The sequence below is a fragment of the Coptis chinensis genome, chromosome 7 (assembly GCF_015680905.1).
Source record: "Coptis chinensis isolate HL-2020 chromosome 7, ASM1568090v1, whole genome shotgun sequence".
NCBI lineage: Eukaryota > Viridiplantae > Streptophyta > Magnoliopsida > Ranunculales > Ranunculaceae > Coptis > Coptis chinensis.
In genome coordinates, this window is record NC_141462.1 from 33,130,219 (window position 1) to 33,149,938 (window position 19,720).

Consider the following 19,720-nt stretch of genomic DNA (forward strand, 5'->3'; position numbering starts at 1 on the left):
GTGTTCTTTTGGGTGTCATCGATTGGAGTTTATCTGCATGTCGTTGACCTTGGGATGAACACACAAATCTCCGCTTAATAGCAACTCCATTTGGATGAATTCTATAAACATCCTTATTTAACACCGGAAGCCAACCGATTTGGCATACTCATTATAAATAGTGTAGGCCTCGTCCGAGGTCTTGAACCGCATAGATAAAAATGTTGTTTTGTCTTCTATATAAGCCCTATATGTCGGACTCTTCAAAGATCGCTATCACTCTTGTCAATATTTTCATTCTCCATCGTGGAAACTTGAGTTGATTCCACATCCAGGAGAATCACTTTCATCATACCCAAAACTTTCAAACATAGACTTCTAAGAAACTCTTCGTCATCATCATCGAGCCTTATTCGATTCGTCATAGGGGCCTACCTAAATAAAGAAAACTTTTTTTTAGTACAAACGACCTAAATATGAAAAATTCTAATGTACCTTAAAGAGAAGAGGAAAGATTAAATCGACTTGAGTTGATTGGATGATAAACTAACCTCAATGTTCAAACGTATTCAAGCCGTGTAGTGTTGTTGTTGTTTCTTTGTCACTCTTTTTGCTCTACTTCCTTGTTTGTAAACTTTAGAGAGTGAAAGAAGTAAATGATTGACCATGAATTTAAGAAGAGGTGAAAGGGGTGAGAAGATTTGGGCGCGCAATCTAATTGAGAAGAATAGAAAATACGATAAATTGGGAATGAATGAAAATATGTGAAATGCCAACTCTACCCTTAGGTGGGCACTTCGGCTACCGGTTACGGGTTGGAAAATATGTGGTTAGGAATTGTGCGTAGCCATACATCACGCGCACTGAAGACATGCTCGTATGAAAATGGTTTAGATGGATATCTTGTTCACAAAGTTATACTCATTTGAACTTGTCAAATGAGTATGACTAGTGTTTTTTTTAGGATTGAATCAAAGATTATAAAAGTAATGAAAACTTTGTATTGAAGACAAGATTGAAAACTAGTATTGAAGATAATAAGAACTTGATTTAACCACTAAAGCAAGCTTGAAGAACATAAAAATGGAAAACAAGTAAATAACAAATTACACTATTAATTTAAAACATATTATCTACTCCTAATAACCAAAGATTAATTCTAGGGTAAGATTCTTTCTCCTCATACTTTGGTTTATATAGGACACCAATTACATATTTGCCCTTTCTTCTAAAAACAACTTTGAGGATAAAATTAAGCTTTGTGGGCTTTTGATTTTAGCCCATACAATTGAATTCTTGATTTTGGCTTTAAGTCCTTGAGTCCATAACTTTTAGCTTTGAGTCCTTGAGTCTTCAGCTTTTAGTCATAACTCCTTGAGAGTTGACTTTGACTTTTAAGCACTTTTGCTTCTAAACTGGAATCTTCCCAAACAGCGTCAATAGCATTCCTTTTTGCGCTAAAATGTACGTTTTAAGAATATACATCATAAATGGCATGTATCATTCAAAAGGTAACAAAAGTTATAAGTTGTTTGTTAATTAAGCATAAGAAGAGCATAATAGAAGCATTGTAAAGGCAATAAAACACACATTTAGAGACTGATCAACTACCCCAAACAACATTTTGTTTGTCCTCAAGCAAAGATGATAGGGAAAAAAAACTAAGATCACAAATGTGTGATTTGTTCTACTAGTCTCGTTTCGCGGAGTGCAATTGCATTGACCATATACAACAAGGCCTTAAACCACTAGGAATTCCCTAGTGGACGAGCTTAAGCCTCGTGAAAGTTTTCCACAATTGGATGAATCCCTATGATGTTATTTATTATTAGTGTTTTTATCGAACACAACATTCATTCAGATTACACCCTAATACCGCGATCATCTGTGTATTCTCTAGGAGGAAATCAATAAGTTCTCCAATATCTCTTTTAGAAATTCCAAATTAAAAATGGTTTCATTTTTTTTTTCTTTTCTTTTATGGTTTTTTTTTGTTTTTTGAAATATTTAGAGGGTTAAGGCAGACCCACACCGGTTACATTAAAGTACCCTAGCCTAAAGGCATACATTAATTACCCGAAGGGAACCTAGCCTGAAGGCTCTAGCCGATGTGCCATTTTGAGTAGACCCCACCGCCTCCACCTTGTCCATAAAGTCTTGTTTTCGCTCGTTGGTTCACCTATCGTAGCAGCACCTTGTCTCTTGTTCGTAGGCTCACCTGCCCCAAAGGCCCATATCACATAATTACACAAGAAAAAAAACTCAACCAACACTTGGGGGCCAGATTCGAATTTGCATCCTCTCCCATAAGGATAGGGGTATACAACCAATAATTGACCTAGAAGCTCTTGTGTATCTTTTCTTTTATATTTGTGTATCCTGCAAGCAATGTTTTATTATTTATATGCACATATCTGTAATAGAACTAAGGCAATGCAGACTCACAACGAACTTTATTGGTGGATCAATCAAGAATGGTTGCAGAGCTCGTGGCCAACAATCCTAGTGATGACGTCAGGGAGATTGTAAGAGCGACTGGAAGGCGATTAGTTTTATCTCTACTCCTTTTTCGTATTTCCTCTCGAAAGGTTATTATCCCACCTCTAACCTTATCTTCATACGTTTTTCCACTAATAGTAACTTTTAGAGCAAGCAACTTGAAGAAGCTTGTGTTATGATCTAGACTGATTCACAGTGAACGGAACACATACTTTCTTCTTCTTGTTTCTTGATCTCTCAGTCCCTAACAACGAGAATTCTCTACTTGTACATTCTCTCTTCTTTTAACAAAGTTGATGATAACTACAAGGGTTACCTTCTCAATGTTAGCAAGATCTGAGCTTTCCTATTAGTGGTCTATTAGTTTCCTCTATAGTTCTTATGTCTTCACATGTGGGGGCGAGTTCTTCCTCCCCCTCCACCCCTCCAACTTGGAGCTCTCTGTTTGGGAACCAAGGGTCTAGTTGTAGTGATGGTCAGTTGGATTTTTTTGAGGTTGATAATGAGGTTGATGTTATGGATGTGCCATCAGATATTCTGGAAGAGGGCGTTGAGTTATGGAAGGACCACCTGGTGGGTTCTTTGTTGACAAAAGACATCCTTTTCCTGTGGTTAAAAGTATACTTGAGAAATAGTGAAAAACAAAAGCAAGCTATGAGATTTCAACATACAAGAATGTCTTTTATTTTAAATTTGTTCTTGAAGAATATAGGATATTGGCTCTGGAAAGTGGGCCATTATTTATGGCTGGTAGGGTGTTCATGATTCGACCATGGACAGAAGAGTTAGAGGTTCAAAGGAGAAACATGACTCACTACCAATATGGGTAAAAATATGGGATATACCTAATAAGCAAATGTGGACAAAAAAAGGAATAAGCTTCATTGCTAGTAGAATAGGGAAGCCACATTGCTGGGATGAAGCAACCCGGAAGAAACAGAGACTAGACTATGCAAAAGTATGTATAGAGGTACCAGTAAATGCAAAGTTTCATGATTGCCTAAGTTTCAACTTAGGCAAAGGTGTTATTGTTGATGTGGGGGTAGAGTATCTGTGGATTCCATCCACATGCTCTCTGTGCAAAAAGGTTGGTCACTAAGACACTACATGCTCGTCTACCAGAGTTCCAAGAACTAGTGCCCCTGCAAATAGGAATGTAAATGCTACGAGGAATGAGGGGCAAGTCCAACCCCGACAACAACAGACTACATGGGTGAGGAGGCTGGCAACGGCCACAACTGTTACACCTATTAATGGAAGGATTACGGAAACTATTCCGATAGTGAATGAGATATACTTGAAACAGTGAATCAAGAGCAAGGAACAGCAAGTACAGCAAAAGAAAAAGAACCACAGGAAAATCCATTAGCTATTGTGGTGGCTTGGGAAAGAATTACTACTTCAAATCAGTTTCAGGCTTTAACTGATGAAGTAGAAATGGACTCCGATCAGGCCGAGGTAGTTAATCCAATCATGTTGGAGCAAGTAGTTGCTGAAGAAGGAGAAATCTGTAATTTGATGCCTGAGCTTCAAGACCCAGTCACTGTACATGAACAATATGTAGCAAATCTAGAGGAGTTCAGTAGTATCAAAGAGGAACTTACCTTCCATGAGGTTTCAAATGAATTTGATGATGACAGGGAGGTGTTTTTGGATCATCAAGTCAATGCAGACTTTGTGGTGGTGGTTAACAAGGAGACCATAACTACAATCACTAATAAAAGGGAAACAAGGCAATCCAAAAGCCAGCAGCAGAAGCCGAGCAAGTCTTCAAGCCCAGAGAAAGGGAGGAAGCAACATCCACAACAAGTACAAGGAAGGGGGGAGCCCAAAGTGGTAAACAAGAAACAAATCTAACATATTAATGATTAATCTAGGAGTATAGAATGTTAGGGGAATAAATGATCACTCCAAAGCTAGTGAAGTGAATAAGGTTAGACGAGAGCATAAGATGTGCATGTTTGCACTATTAGAAACTAAAGTCAAGAAAGAGAAGTTTGATGTTGTTAGGAACATCTGTTGCCCTTATTAGTCTCATTTGAGCAACTATGCAAGTGATTTTGATGGCAAAATATGGTTTTGTTGGGATTCTAGCTTTGTACAAGTAAAGTTGATCAAGGAAACTTCTCAACTCTTACATTGTGAGATTCTCATTCCGCCTACAGGGCAAACTTTCATGCTTACCTGTGTATATGCCAAGAATACAAGGAGGGAAAGAATGCACCTCTGGAGTGAGAATCCCATCTCCCTTTGCAAGCTTCTATCCATCTCCCATGGACATTTTGTGGGGACTTTAACAGTATTTTGCACTCGTCCGAGAGACTAGGGTGTGAACCATCTAACCCTAGTGAGATTGCTGAGTTTCTTAACTGCGTCACAATTACAGGGCTATCTGATCTTAAGTACGTGGGGAGCTTCTATACATGGATGAATAATTCAGGAAAGTACTCTAAGATAGATAGATGTATGGTGAATAATCTTTGGATTAACTCCTTTCCAGCTTCTGAAGTGGAATTTACCCCTCAAGGAATATCAGACCATACACCACTCATTTTATCTCGGTTCATAGATACAAAGAAGATATACCCTTTCAGGTTCTGTAATGCCTGGACGATGCACAAGGAATTCTATGATATTGTGAAAAATAGCTAGCAAATGCCTTGTGAGGGAAACCCTATTTTCATTCTTACTTGCAAACTCAAAAGACTGAAACATGAACTAAAAGGGTGGTCTAAGAAGCACTTCTCCAAGTTGCAAGAAAGAGTAGAAGCAACCAGAATTGAACTCTTCAAGGTGAAGAAAGAATTACTAGCTTCCCTGGAAAATTTTAACATGATGCACAAGGAGCGCAATTTGAAAAAAGTTTATAGTGACCTGCTCAAAATGGGGTATGAAGATATTAAGCAAAGATCGGGGTGTATTTGGTACCTACTTGGGGACAGATGCACAGCGCACTTTCACAATATGGTGAAGGAAAGGAAGGGGAAAAACAAAATATGGTCAATCATAGATGAACAAGGAGTCAAACATACTAACCATACTTCTGTTGTGAGTTTACTCACTCAACATTACAAGGATATGCTTGGACTTCCAGCTCAAACTAGTGTTCCTGAAGACTTTTATGAAAATCTACATGTTCAAGCTACCATTGATGGAACCACAGCTGTTGAACTAGTGACAGAAGTAACAGATATTAAGATTATGGATGCTTTATTTGGTATTGACAACTACAAAGCACTAAGGCCAGATGGATTCAATGCATGCTTCTTTAAGGTATGTTGGTCTATTATTGGAGTACACTTTGTCAAAGCCATAAAATTTGTTATGCTCTCCTCTGTCATGCCTAAGAGTTTTAACTCCACTTTCATTTGCCTTGTGCCTAAAGTGCCTAACCCAGCTAAAGTAACTGACTTCAGACCTATTTTTTGTTGTAACACCTCTTATAAGTGCATCTCTAAAGTTATTACAAATAGGATGAAGTCGGTCATGCCTCTTTTGGTATCCATGAACCAATCAGCCTTTATTCCTAGCAGAACGATTCAAGATAACCTGCTGCTTTCACATGAGTTATTGAGAAATTACTAAAAAAAGCATGTTTCTCCAAGATGCTCTCTTAAAGTGGATATTAGCAAAGCCTATGATACTGTTAGCTGGAACTCTATAGAAGCTATGTTAGAGAAGTTCAATTTTCCAGGAAAGATGATAAGATGGATAAAGATGTGTTATACCTCTCCATTCTTCTCGTTGCTCATTAATGGCTCACCCGAAGGTTACTTTCAAGGTCTAAGAGGTTTAAGGCAGGGGGATCCTATTTCCCCATACCTTTTTGTTATGATTATGGAGGTGTTGAGCAGTTTACTTCAGCAGGACTTTGCTTCCAAGGCCATTAAACCATATCCCAAATGTAAGAGAACTAAAGTTATCAACATTTGTTTTGCTGATGACCTACTATTATTCTTCAAAGGTGATATTGATTCCCTTATTGCTATACAAGAATCTCTTGAAGTTTTTGCACAAGTTACAGGATTGAGGATCAACAAGCAGAAAACTACACTTTTTGTAGGTGGCTTAAATGATGCGGAGGGCCAGCTGTTGGCATCCACTGTAGGGGTTAACCTGGTTACTCCCCCCATTACTTATCTTGGCTTACCATTAGTTTCTTCAAGACTTGGTATTCATGAATGTCAGCCTCTTGTTGAGAAGGTTACAACGAGAATACAGAACTGGAAATCAAGAGTGCTCTCTAGTGCAGGGAAGTTACAGCTCATTCACTCTGTACTATCTACTTTTCATGTGTATTGGGCTAAGAACTTTATTCTTCCGCTCACAGTACTGGAACAAGTGTCAAAGATATGTAACAAATTTCTCTGGTGTGGGCCTGAAATGAAAAAGAAGATGCATCATGCAAGTAAGAAGTGTACAAGCCTTACAAAGAAGGAATGTGGTTTAGGCATTCTGGACCTAAAACTTTGGAATCTAGTAGGTTACTGTGGGTTAGTTTTCAAGGTGGCATCCAAAGAAAGCAGTATTTGGGTGGACTGGATACGGAACCAAAACTTGAAGGGAAAGTATTTTTGGACCATGACTGTACCGAAGGAATTCTTGGGTGTGGAGAGGTATCCTAGAGATAAGAACTATAGCGAGGAAGTATATCAAATATAGTATCTCTAATGGCAACAACACTTTGCTCTAGCATGACATCTGGTGCCATGATACACCTCTTAAGGAAGACCATGTGGCAAGAAATGAATTCACGTTTCCAATGAATACCAAAGTGAGTGAACTCATTTCAGATGGCAAGTGGAACTCTATAGTACACGATTTGCCTCAAAGCTCCTTAAAAGACAAGATTCTCTCCATCGAAATCAATATTCATCTTCAGGAAGATAGAATTATATGGACTCCTAACCCTGATGGTACTTACACTTCAAAGTCAGCCTATGCTGCTTTAAGAATACCAAGGGCCACAGTGATATGGTACAATATGGTTTGGGGAAACTGGTTATTCCAAAACACTCTTTTATTGCTTGGCTTCTTTTCTCTGGAAACTTACGCACTCAGGATAGATTGGTTCAGAGACTAGTCTTCCAAGTGTTGTCTGTATAATACCAATGAAAAAGAGAACTCTAAACATCTCTTTTTTGAGTGCCCTTTCAGTAAAGCACTATGGAATAGTGTGAAGCAACACTTAGGATTACCTCCTCAAGCTTCTAATTCCAATAGAGAATGGAATCAATTCATGTGGATGTGTCAAAAGAACACCATGGAAGTGGAAGTATACAAAGTCTATGTTTGTGCTGTTGTGAGCTCTATTTGGTGAGAGAGAAAATATAGACGATTTAGAAAGGTGGAATAGGACTGGAGGATGGTTAGTACTAGAGTGATGAGTGATGTGGGAGTCTACCTTCAAGGCCAGCTAACAATTCTGAAAGAGACTGTCCAAATCAAAGCTTTACTGGAAAAGTTGGGAATCACAGTGGAGTATAAAACAAAAACACCGATTCCATGTATTTGGAAGAAATCGGAAACAGACGCAGTCAAACTTAATGGAGATGGCTTTCTGACAGACTGTAGAAGTGGAAATGGAGTTACCATACAAGATGCAAATGGAGAAGTGGTGTTGGCTTACTCAGAAGTTGGAGGAATAAGATTGGTACTTTTTCAAGAACTAAAAGCATTATTTAATGGCTTGCAGGGATGTTTGATGCTGAAGATCATGAAGGTGGAAGTCGCATCAGATTCTCTACGAGCTGTCAGAATTCTAAAGGATCAGGAAAGAGCCCCATGGCAATGCGCTAACTTAACAGCTGCAACTAAAGACCTTATTAGTAAGTTTGTTAGTGTTAAGATCAATCATGTGTATTGGGAAACGAATCGCGCTGTTGATCATCTAGCATCATTAGCTATTGAACATGAATTGGAATATTTTGTACCTCCTTTGAGTTCAACTCTAATTACTATTGTTGAGGATGACAAAAATGAAACTGTTTATTTAAGATTCTAAATGCAGGTTGGGGTCTGCCATAACCTCAAATCTATTAAAAAAAAACTCTATTGGTGGATTCATTTTCATGCAAACTAAGGTGATTTCTTAAACCCTTGGCTATCATGGTTGCAAAGCTTTGTGACTTTTTCAGTTGTATGTATTAGTTATTGTTTATGATTGAACCATTGGAGCATTAATTTGGTAGTCAATTGGGAATGTAGATTAGAAAACCATCGCATGTTTAACTTGCATTCTGCAAACTGCCTTGAAGCGACCAGTTCTTAAAACCGTGGTTACATATGAACAATCAATAACTACCATAATGGAGCACCCAATGGTCATCTAAGTAATAGCTACCAATGAAGCACCAAAAGTTATATGAAGGAGGACTGAAGGACAAAGGTGGCAAGGAAGGAGAGGGAGAATTCTATGGTTCTTCGCTCTCTACTTCCATCTCCCACTATATCTCCCAATTCTACGACGTCTAGCCTGATTCAAGTTCACCCAGAGAAAACTTGATATGTAGGCAGCTCCACCAAAGAGAGTGCAACCAAATATCTACCAAAATCCTTATTGCATTTGAATGTAAAGAATTTTATACTTTTACAGTGGTATAGACTGTTCCATAGCAGGCACATCAAACTGCCAGTTGAGGGCTAAATTCAAATAACATCAAGAACATCAAGAATTCGAGACACCTGAGAGGATCTAAATACACGCTAACATAATTAAAGCATCTACAACTCATCAATAACGAGGCAATATGTAAGCATTCAATTAAGGATAGAACTAAAACGCAAGGCCCAGCACAAAAAAAACGTCCAAAGTCGACTGTGATTGGTTGATAAAAATAAAATAACAACTCAAACTCTCTTTCTATCTCCTCTCTCTTGTTTTCTCTCTCTAAACCAGCCAATCACAGTTGATTTCGGATGGTTTTTTTGTGCTGGGCCATGTGGTGTAGTCGCCCCCTTCAATTAAACTCTATTACATGAGGCAAATCATATATTAGACCTCTAACCTATCTATTATCATATAGAATGAGGAAATTCAGGCATTTAATAAGCCCCAGAGGTCATTCTTAAGCCTTCTCAATGTCTCATATTTATTGAGACAATTCATAAGACCAGCGAAACTTATTCAAGCAGCCAGTATCAGATTTTATGGCGCATTTTTATCAAGGCCATAGCACTCATGCAGGATTGTAGGACCCACACAATTAAAATGGTGTATCGGGGGACCTAGGACGTACAAACAGTTTAACAAAGAATAAATAGCAGAGAAGTCAACCATTCTATCTAACGAAAGAAACAGTGCATATTGGCCTCAATATGTAAACTACCAATGTATAAAATTTCTCGGCCATGGATTAGTAAGACCGGCCAAGGAAAGAGCGGGAAGCTATCTAGCTACAGAAGACATTGTCTTGGAAAACCATAGATCAGTCATGCTCCTCCTTAACAAGGATGGCTTGGACGTGTCAAGTAGAAGAGCATCCAAATTTCAGTTTGAGAATGTCCGTTGAAATGAGAACGTACTTCGCTTTTGAGGTACAAGTACTTCGCTTCTTGTTCTGTTTAAAAAGGGGCTTGATTGTTTTGGGCTGGTCCGTACTACGAAGGCCCAAGACATAAAATTGGTCCGCTTTAATTTTCAGGTAACACAACACTACAACAAATAGCAGTGCAAGAAAGCAACAAAATGGTAACTAGCTTTTTGACCAATAGCTTGAAAATTCAGATTTAATCCTGAACTTTCAGATTTAAGCCTTCATGTGCCGCATGAAGTACGCATAGTTTGGCAGCAGAGATAATCAATTTAGAGTTCTCTCAAGTATTTAAAAGTTCGCATTATTTTAAAGTGCAATGCCCTAGGGATTGTTCTTGGGTTTAAAGTCACGTGTTGAGGACTACCAAATATCACTGCAAATTTCATTAGCAAGGACAAAAATGGTGCTGCAACTCATATTTGACATGACTTCTAAGCTCGAGTTTCCTTCTTATATTCCATAAGCAAACATGGAATGAATGGAGTGCTATTTTTCCCTTAATGCTACTATTAGTGACTTGTCTCTGAAGGGAAATGGAACCACTAACCTACTGCAAGATCAAGAACTGCGTAGAAACTTTCTACACAAAAAGATCCACTCTCATCTTGACAAAGACACAACAATCTTGACATAATCTTCTACAAGGAAGCACACTACAAATTTAGCTTTCACTGCACCTGACGACATACAATTATAGTCAGATGGTCTCAAGTCTCAATTAATATCTTGCAGACTAGTGCATCCCAGGCATTCCTTGCAGTTGACATCTCTTCTCTGGAAGCATGCAAACTTAAGAGTGATTACATAAGTGGATACTACCCCATTAATGCCTGATCCTAGTCCGAAACCAAGAATACAATGACTATCTAAGCCCTTTCACATCTGCCAAACGATGAAAAACTTGGTTTTTCTTGTAGGGTCTCGAAAATATAACATCATAAACATTGAAAAACAAACTAAAAAGTAGATGGTTTTCTTACTGTCATTAAATCCATTTGCAAAATACAAAGCAACCATCAAAATCGTTTATAAATTCACAAAAAGTCTAGTAAAAGCCAATCATTTTCTGGCATTAGTCTGCTGGAACTACCTCCTTTCAATTTAATGTTCTAGCCTTTACACAAGATTTCAAAGCAAACTTAAATTTGCAATTGATATTATCCCCAAAATGCACCTGCAGCACTTGCAGATGACAAACAGTACAGTGATAAGTATGTACTCGGGAACTCAACCAAATGTTTTTACAAAATCATCATCTTCATGTTTAATATGAATGCAGCATTACTACCAAGTCTAAAAGCTATATTGCACCATTTGATGAAGGACCTCCAAATGCCCTAACCAACATCAGTTTACCCCAATGTAGTTCCTCTCAAGCAGAATATAGAGTACGTGAAACCTTTCCTACTTAAATAGATAGTAAAATGACTACGAATTGCATTTCTCAGGATGTTTTTATTGACAGTAGCGAATAAATTGAATATCAAATGCGTATATATATATGTTTAATAACTCATCAGTAGCAACGAAGATATATCGGCAATAATATAAAAGTAGAGGGAGACAAAGAGAACCAACCTGTGATTGCTTTTCTTGCGTGCAATCATGGCGTAGAAAGAGAATGCAAGCAAAAACGGCTTCGATTAACACCTCTACCGAGTCACAACACAGTGGAAGAACAGCCATTTGCGCATAAACCAAGAAGGGTTTGGGAATAGAAAACTTTTAGAAGGAGGAAGTTCCATTCGTTGTCATTGACAAGAGAAGGGAGGAAACTCGATGTGTGAAGCAAAATACAACAAAACGAAACTCTCTACTACGTATTTGATTTTGTAATGCGAAAACATGTTGTGAAATATAAGCACTGCCACATGTTTTCTCGAAAAATAGGAGCTTATGTACAGCGTCTGCTGCTCATTCCAGATTTTATGCAATAGTGTAGACCAAGCTGAGTTGTGGCTGCGGAGTTAGCATTAAAGCTGGCACACAGGCTGAAGCTAAAGGAAGATCAAATTCAAGGGGATAACAAGAATATATTAGCTGCCGTCAATGAAGACCATACTCCTTCAAACGGAAATTGCTTAATTTGCTTTACTTAATTCAGTTAGAAATCTTGCTTCTTATCTTAATGTTAATGTATTTGCTTGTAAATGAATTGCTACATCCTTTAATGGGAAGTGTGTGTGTAGGGGCGGGTGGGGGGGGGGGGGGCGTGGGGAGGGCTAATTTGGCTTCTAATAATGTTATTAGCAGGCCTCCCCATACTAGAGAAAAAGAAAGCAACAATCACTATAAGAACTACTTCACTTCTTTCTTTCTATTGAGGATTATAGAAACGTAAAATAATGAGACGTGTGATGACTGATGACAGGGAAAACTAATGAACTATCTTAAAGAGGTTCACTGGATCATATTGTTCTAAAAAGAGAAAGTAATAACAGTGTTATATAGATCAATCAAATAAGCAGCAAGAAAACTACAACACTACTTATTATTTACCACCCAATCTAACAAAAAAATTGAAGGTGTTATACTGGTACTCATCATTTTAGTTTTATTCTGAAATTTTCATACAAATAAAAAACAAGCTTTCTATTGCGTTAATAAAATATTTCCTTCTCTAGTATAAAAGTATTTGACCTACAATGAGAACTCTCTAACCAGATAGAACAGGGGTGGGCAAGAGGACCAGAAACCTCGCTTGGCCCTAAATCATCATTGTCCAGACTATTCAATTACAAAATCAACTTAAATTAGTACCATCTACCTCCCAATATCCCATACACGAACATAGGCCATTCTTTAAAGTGGTGAAACCACTGTCGGTCTCTCACTGTTATTTCATGTCCATAGACTCTGCTGCTCTAGAGATGGCCATTGTTGCAGTATGGAAGTCTCCAAATATACGCAGGTTCTTGTTGGAGGGCTTGTGCTCGTGTTTCCAAATGCAATGGCTAGCTTCTCCTTGTGCCTGTATAGACTATGTTTTTTTATTCTTCATCGTTGATATCAAGGGAAACCTGTTTCTGGGGCATATCCTTCGCTTTTTAATCTCTGAGCAATCTCATCCAACATGGTTTCAATACCTTTCAAAAGAGGGTGAGTACTATCTCCCACTAGAAATTTATTATTCATGAACACCACCATTGAATTCAATCAAGCTACACCTGGACTTCTCACCACTGCTTTGTGTTTTATTATATCTCTGATATCTATGACAGTATGACCTCATTCCACCTTCCCTTTCATGCATATATGTTCGATAGTACATAAAACCCATCATTGTCAGGTTGAACCTCAATGAGTTTCTTGCCAACCCTCTCTGCCATTCTGGTGTTTCCGTGCTTCTTCCAGGTCCCAAGCAAGGTTCCCCACGTGGCCACATCTGGTGGCATAGGCACACTTTCTATGAGTTAGTCTGCTTCTTTATTAAGCAGCACGTCCCAGAAGATCAACCATGCATCCCTAATATTTAACATTTGGCTCTACCTTGTGTATCTGGACCCCTTAAATTCCTCCGAAGGACATCTTGTTAGGTGCTACACCACACTTGAACTTGTAAAGACATTCTGGTGTTCCCGTGCTATCTCCTGAACACGTAAAGAAATTCTTCCACCAATCCACCCCTAGATAATCCCAAAATGACTGCATTCTGGAAAGAGACTCCCTTCTCTTCCATACCGTGGGAGATCTCCAAGGCACTTTCTAGACACACGCATTTCATGTACATGTCAATTAGCGTTGTGCCTAGCAATCTTTAGATAGCTCTTCTTTACGTAAGCACAAATCCATTTGCCTTCGTTTAAAGCTGCTGAGTGGTTGCAGGCTGAGATCATGCTAACCACCGTTGTCTCATCAGGCCTAATTTCTTGAAGCTGCATCTCATGAAACACTGACAAAGTCTCAGAGGAATTGTCATGTTGGGCGTAAACCACTATCATGGCACTTCAGAAGACAACATCCTTCGTGGGAATGGAGCCAAACAACTTCATAGCACCTTGCCAGATCCATAAATCAAGTATCCCGAGATCATGAAATTCCAAGACATTTGACTTAAATAGATGGCTTGCATGAAACAACACCATTGCTGCTTTTTTATTTCCAATTCGTAACTACATATGAATCATTGTATTGTGAAGATTAATGCACGATTCAATCTGACTCTTACACTAAGCCCAAGAAAAAACTCCCCATCCTTCAAAACTAACAAGTCCGCACAAGCGAGGATAGTACACTAACCACCACAACCTCATCCATTCCCACTTCCTCAACTTTCATTTGTGCAAATATTTCCAACTCTTCTTCAATCATTGAATCCGAAACATTTGCATTCTTGTCACGCATTTCATCAAACAACAGCATTGCTCCCTCAAAATGTCCAACCTGAACATACCCAGCAAGAATAAAAATTTCAAGAAACACAATCTACTACCCTAGCTTCATCAAATAACCGTTCTCACGTCATCCATATATAAACAAACAGAATACATATTAGTCAAAGTTGATGAAACCATAATACGCCATGAACAGGGGTGTATAAAAAGTTGAACAGAACGAGCTAGAAGATCCTGACTCCTATTAGTTACTAGATTAAAATCTTTCTCACTGACTCTACTTCGTCTATGACTTGGCTATTAAAAATGGGTGTCCAGAAAAGGAGGCACGCCAGAGCAGGGTGGGGGATCAGAACTCAGAAGTCCGCAGACTTACCCTCTCAAATGCAGAGGCTGCTTCTGCAACTCGAACATGAGACCAGCAGATCACAGGGCAGCATTGCCGTTGTGCCAACTATCCAATAAGACCAACCTTAGGTTTTAGGAATCTATTGACTTTGTAAAACTCGCAAATTTCAAACTTCAAAAATTGATGCAATGCCATGACTATAGCTTTAAGCAACATTACCTTTAATATTTGTTCTAATTTACAACATGGGTGGAGTCACACAAACAATTAAAAGGAACAGAAATCTCGGTGGATGTCTTCAAACAAATCCTTTTAAGCAGAATTCTCTTTTCTGCTGTAGTCCTATGTGAGTAAGATACGAGGAACAAGCGAACAATGAATTGCAACATGCATAAAATTATACATTTGTCTACCAGAAATTCTCAACTTCTACTAACCCATCATCCACTAATACAGTAATACTGTACCTATTTCAAAACAATATTTGCAGTGACAGTGCTGCAAACCAAAACACCTACATAAAGATACTACCAACTTTTAGTTACATTCCTCAAGGAGGATTGAATTTGCCACAACGTCCACAATGAAAACAATAACAAAGTACTCCGTGAAGATTACCAAACAAAAAGAAGTTTTTAGGATGAGACCCCTGCAGTACAAGAACAACCATGACAAGATGAAAAACAAGACTAAAATAAACAACCATACTGGTATCCCTTGTTGATTGATAGAGACGTTTGTTAGATACTTTATCACGGGTTCCACAAAGGAGAAAGAAAGAACCTACTGGAAGGATGAAGGGCCTGAGCTACAGAGTACCTGGATTGTGCCATTTTGGATATCTCCTATCACAAAGATCCCACCCCAAATACCCAGTCATAAAAAAAAACTGGCTCACGAAAAGCTAATCACCAAAAGATTCTTCCAAGGAGCTACGAAAGGTTTAATTGCCAAAACTTTCTTCCAAGGAACTACGAAAGGCTTAATCGCAGTCAAACAGGGTAAGTAGGCATCCATGACGGCGCAACCACTTCTTCCAATTAATCTTCCTCCCCTAGTTCTCCAAAGATACACTTTTCAGAGCCATGAATCTTGTATTAAACACCTTATTTGGAATGCACTAGAGGTTTTCTTTAGAGATATCAAAATTTACCAATAGTAGATTAAGAATATTTGTTGAATGTCATCACTTATCTCTGAAGAAAAATTAATGCAAGGTCTTTCAGTAGAAACAGAGCAAACAAAGTAGTACCCAAAATATGAAAGTGTAGTTCCAACAAGCAGAAGGGTCTTTGTTAGAAACAATAAGCAATGATTTTTTCAAAGAAAAGAAAAAATTAACCAAAAACACTAAAAGAAAACAAGATACAGCAAGGGAATCAGCAGTCACTACAATCTCATGAATGGTAGATAGGGAAACTCCTATTAACCAAAAACACTAAAACAAAACAAGATACAGCAAAGGATTCAGTAGTCAGTACAATCTCATGAATGGTAGATAGGGAAATTCCTACCAACAGCAGTAGATTGAGTACCCTTAATCCATACGATAGTTACTCAAAGACTTCCAAAAGATATAATTGTTCAGAAATGTTGTGCTCCGTTCTTTTTCATAATTTAAATTATTTTTCGTGAGAAAAAAATAAAAAAAAATAAAACAGGAGATTTGGACGAATGAGAATGTCAACTGACATGATAGTACTATGTTCTTCCATGTCACTTTACCAGCAAGGAATTTCCCACAAGACATGCATGAAATCACTTGCACTTAGGTGTTCATAGTTGTTTGTTACTAACTTACTATCCACCAACAACAAGCATAAAAAGTGTCTCTGATTAGTTTCACCTAACTCCAGAAAACATATATACTACCTTAAAGAGAATCTTGCAATGGTAATGACAGTTGGTAACTTCTTCAGTCAGGCCCAACCTACAACCTTAACATCACAACAAATAACTATAAAATGTTGCCTGATCTATCACTGCGTCAGCTGACTTCTTGGTTTCCGAAATAATGTTTCAAGCAAGTAATCTAGGAGTTGAGAAACTTAGTGATTAAACAATAGTTTTGATGAAAGACGAGGACCACGTAAACATCTATCCATTTATACACTACAATCAGACTTTAGCAACCCTCAAGCAATCGTAACAATGAAGTACAGACACTAGCATAAACTGTCTAAAAAGTAAAAACATGTACTTCAGCAAGCATGTCACTATAATTAACAACAGTGTATTATTAGACTAGCATCCAGGAACAATGACAACTTCAACCTGTATTTAAAGCCTTGAGGCGCAAGTCATAGCCTCTGGTAGAAAAAACACCAGGGCTATAGCCTCGATGACAGATTAACCCAATACCCTAACAACTCAATTTTTATCCACTCACAACTACCCTCAATCTTTTCACAGGAAAAAAAACACCTCATTCATAAGGAGAATTGTTCGATTTCAAAAAAGAAAATAAAAAATAAGTCTTTTTTCGCCTTTGCCGACTGATTGAGGCTTAAACCTAAATCCTCAACACTTCTAGGAGGCTGAAGGCCTCGAGACTCTTACGGGTATTTGTTTTACCGTGCCTTCAACATTGTTATTTTAAACATAACCATTTAAGAACAAACAATAACAATACAATCTTCAGCCATGTGACCAATTTGCAAGATAAAATTAACCTTCGGGAACCCTTTAATAGGTTCAGAAGGGTGGATGATTAATAATCAACAGTAAATGCACAAAGCCTTCTATGTCGCAAAACAACATGAATCTTTTATTCAGATATATAATTGTCAAACACATAATAAACAATGGTCCTTCTCAAAATAAACATACAGCACACATAAAAGCCTTACAAGCTAAACTAACCTTAGAATCAGAAAATAATATCTTCGTCCTTCTTCATCGAATCATTCAACAAATTGTGAGCCGCATTCATTGAAATACCCTTCTGCAAAGAAACTTTCTCAGCAACCTGTTCCTCTGCAAATTGTTGAGCCGAAGCAAGCTGTCTCTCAAGCTCCCTCTTCTTATAACCCTGAATCTTCTTCAACCTGAAAAAATCCTCTCTCTCAAGCTCATCCAACTCCCCTTTAATGTAACTTATAGTATTCTCCAATCTCGGCTTGACAACATTCTCCAAAGCATTAACCCTACGGTTTGTCGTCTTAATCGCCTCATCAAGAGTCAAGAACGATGTCTGTAGCGACGCAAGCTCAACCAGAACTTCAATCGCTTTCACATACGCAGCACGGCAGAGCTGAACTTGCTGACCACCTCTAGCCAATCCAGTCAAATCATTCTTAGTCTCGCCTTCTGTAAAATACTCAAACTTAGGCAACTTAACACCAGCAACATTCTCTTGACGCGACCGGACTTTCAACGTCGCGGTGTGAACATTTTCAAGTACAATGTGTTTAATATTCTCCCCCGCAACGTATTTAGCTTCGGTTAATGCAAATGAAGAAGTCTTCATGATTTCACCCATGGACTCTTTTGTCGAAACAATTTTTTTCAAAATCTGACGAAACTGAACAGTTAGAGCATCACTTTTCTTCTTGAGAAGAGCGTGCCCACGTGTCGCACCAACTAAACGAGCTTTTACGACACCAAGCATTGTAACTGTTGGAACTACATTCAATCTTTGGGTTTGGCTTGACATCTTGATTGATGATGTCTATGATCTAAAATTTCAAGGGTCATTAAAATATTTGGTTAAAATAAAAGAATGAATAAAGTTAAATTAAACTAGAATCAAACAGGTAAAATATCCAAATGAGTCAGATTGATTGATTTTTAATAATAATAATATTCAAAGTAGATCGAAGGAGAAGAAAAACTTACCGGATTATTCGTGTACAAATGGAAAGGGCTTCCGTTGATTCAGTTTTGAGTTTTCAGTTTTGAGAGAGAGAGAGGACCAGTCACGTTTTGATTTTGGGCCCCTATCTCGTTTGGGCCAAAAGTCCAAAATTCTGTCCACAGGAGTGACAGGACAGGCACCACCCTATTGGTCCACTTCAACAAACAGGAAGAAATGGGCCTGACCCCTCATTCCAATCCGCTTATATGTAAACCCCTCTTACTCGACCCGTCCTATATAACCTCCCTATTATTCATGAGCCTATCAAATAACCTCCGTGTTTTTAATATTAGGAAAGAAATCACGGCTGTTTCTCATTTTTCTATTTTTTTTCCATTCATCTTTTACCCTTGGGACAAAACCCCATTTGCATTCCGTGATTTCTCCTTGAACTTGTGATTTCCTTGGGTTCTCTTTCAATCAAGTTCGATATCATTAGATTTTGAGAAGTGTTGTTTGAAATTAACTTCTTTTAAATCTGAAATTAGCTTTGTTTTGAGCTAGAGATGAGTTTTAAACGTTGAAAAATTTGAGCTTGAATCGACGAATTCATCTTTTAAACTTGTTTTTTGAAGGAAAATTTGAATTGGAGGAGGAGGAATCTTCTTTTAATTTCTTTTCAATTCAACTTTGTATGGGTTGGTGATATTTACATATAAATTTGTGCAACTTCTTCTTCTTCTTCACCTGGTGGGGTTGGATATGCAATTATGCATGACTCTATTTTTTTTTTGTAATTGACTTTTTGTTATTTAATTCTTATAAGAATTTGATGCTATTTCGATGGGTTTTTCTTTTTCAATGCTGTGAATGGAAATTAACTATGTAAATTTATTTATGCAATAATAAAATTACATAGTGATTGGATTTGCATGGAAAAATCACTATGCAAAAATAAATTTGTATAGTGGAATTTCTATGCAAAATCAAAATTACATAGTGATTGGATTTGCATGGAAAAATCACTATGCAAAAATAAAATTTGTATAGTAAAATTTCTATGCAAAATCAAAATTACATAGTGATTGGATTTGCATGGAAAAATTACTATGTAAAAATAAATTTGCATACTCAAATGTGTATGCAAAAACAAGTTTACATAGTGACGGGAGCCGATTTGTTCAAAATAGATGAAGAAGAAAAATAGAAAAATCAATATATAAAAATA

At 37.7% G+C, this 19,720-nt stretch overlaps 3 protein-coding genes across 3 annotated transcripts; 2 read left to right on the forward strand and 1 right to left on the reverse strand.

The window, feature by feature from the left end:
• The first annotated feature begins 3,250 nt into the window (after positions 1 to 3,250).
• LOC147487179 (uncharacterized) lies at positions 3,251 to 7,140 on the forward strand. Its single transcript, XM_086573967.1, has 6 exons — positions 3,251 to 3,500; positions 3,785 to 4,314; positions 4,511 to 4,709; positions 4,865 to 5,072; positions 5,184 to 5,751; positions 6,070 to 7,140. Exons 1-6 carry the CDS (start codon positions 3,251 to 3,253, stop codon positions 7,138 to 7,140), a joined length of 2,826 nt encoding a protein of 941 aa, XP_086430093.1.
• A 721-nt stretch (positions 7,141 to 7,861) lies between these two features.
• On the forward strand, positions 7,862 to 8,482 carry LOC147487180 (uncharacterized). Its single transcript, XM_086573968.1, has one exon. It carries the CDS (start codon positions 7,862 to 7,864, stop codon positions 8,480 to 8,482), a length of 621 nt encoding a protein of 206 aa, XP_086430094.1.
• An 8,960-nt stretch (positions 8,483 to 17,442) lies between these two features.
• Positions 17,443 to 18,672, reverse strand: LOC147487181 (vacuolar ATP synthase subunit D (VATD) / V-ATPase D subunit / vacuolar proton pump D subunit (VATPD)). Its single transcript, XM_086571648.1, has 2 exons — positions 18,534 to 18,672; positions 17,443 to 18,373 (listed from the first exon to the last, which is right to left on the reverse strand). Exon 2 carries the CDS (start codon positions 18,349 to 18,351, stop codon positions 17,566 to 17,568), a length of 786 nt encoding a protein of 261 aa, XP_086427774.1. The 5' UTR covers positions 18,352 to 18,373; positions 18,534 to 18,672; the 3' UTR covers positions 17,443 to 17,565.
• Between the last annotated feature and the right edge of the window lie 1,048 nt (positions 18,673 to 19,720).

What these genes read in the sequence shown, in the direction of transcription:
- LOC147487181 (XM_086571648.1), bottom strand. Translation starts at nt 18,351, where the DNA reads ATGTCAAGCCAAACCCAAAGATTGAATGTAGTTCCAACAGTTACAATG.
- LOC147487179 (XM_086573967.1), top strand. Translation starts at nt 3,251, where the DNA reads ATGGACAGAAGAGTTAGAGGTTCAAAGGAGAAACATGACTCACTACCA. An exon ending in AAGTTTCAACTTAGGCAAAG is followed by an intron (nt 3,501 to 3,784) that starts GTGTTATTGTTG and finishes TACTTGAAACAG; the next exon opens with TGAATCAAGAGCAAGGAACA. An exon ending in GAAGGGGGGAGCCCAAAGTG is followed by an intron (nt 4,315 to 4,510) that starts GTAAACAAGAAA and finishes TGCCCTTATTAG; the next exon opens with TCTCATTTGAGCAACTATGC.
- LOC147487180 (XM_086573968.1), top strand. Translation starts at nt 7,862, where the DNA reads ATGAGTGATGTGGGAGTCTACCTTCAAGGCCAGCTAACAATTCTGAAA.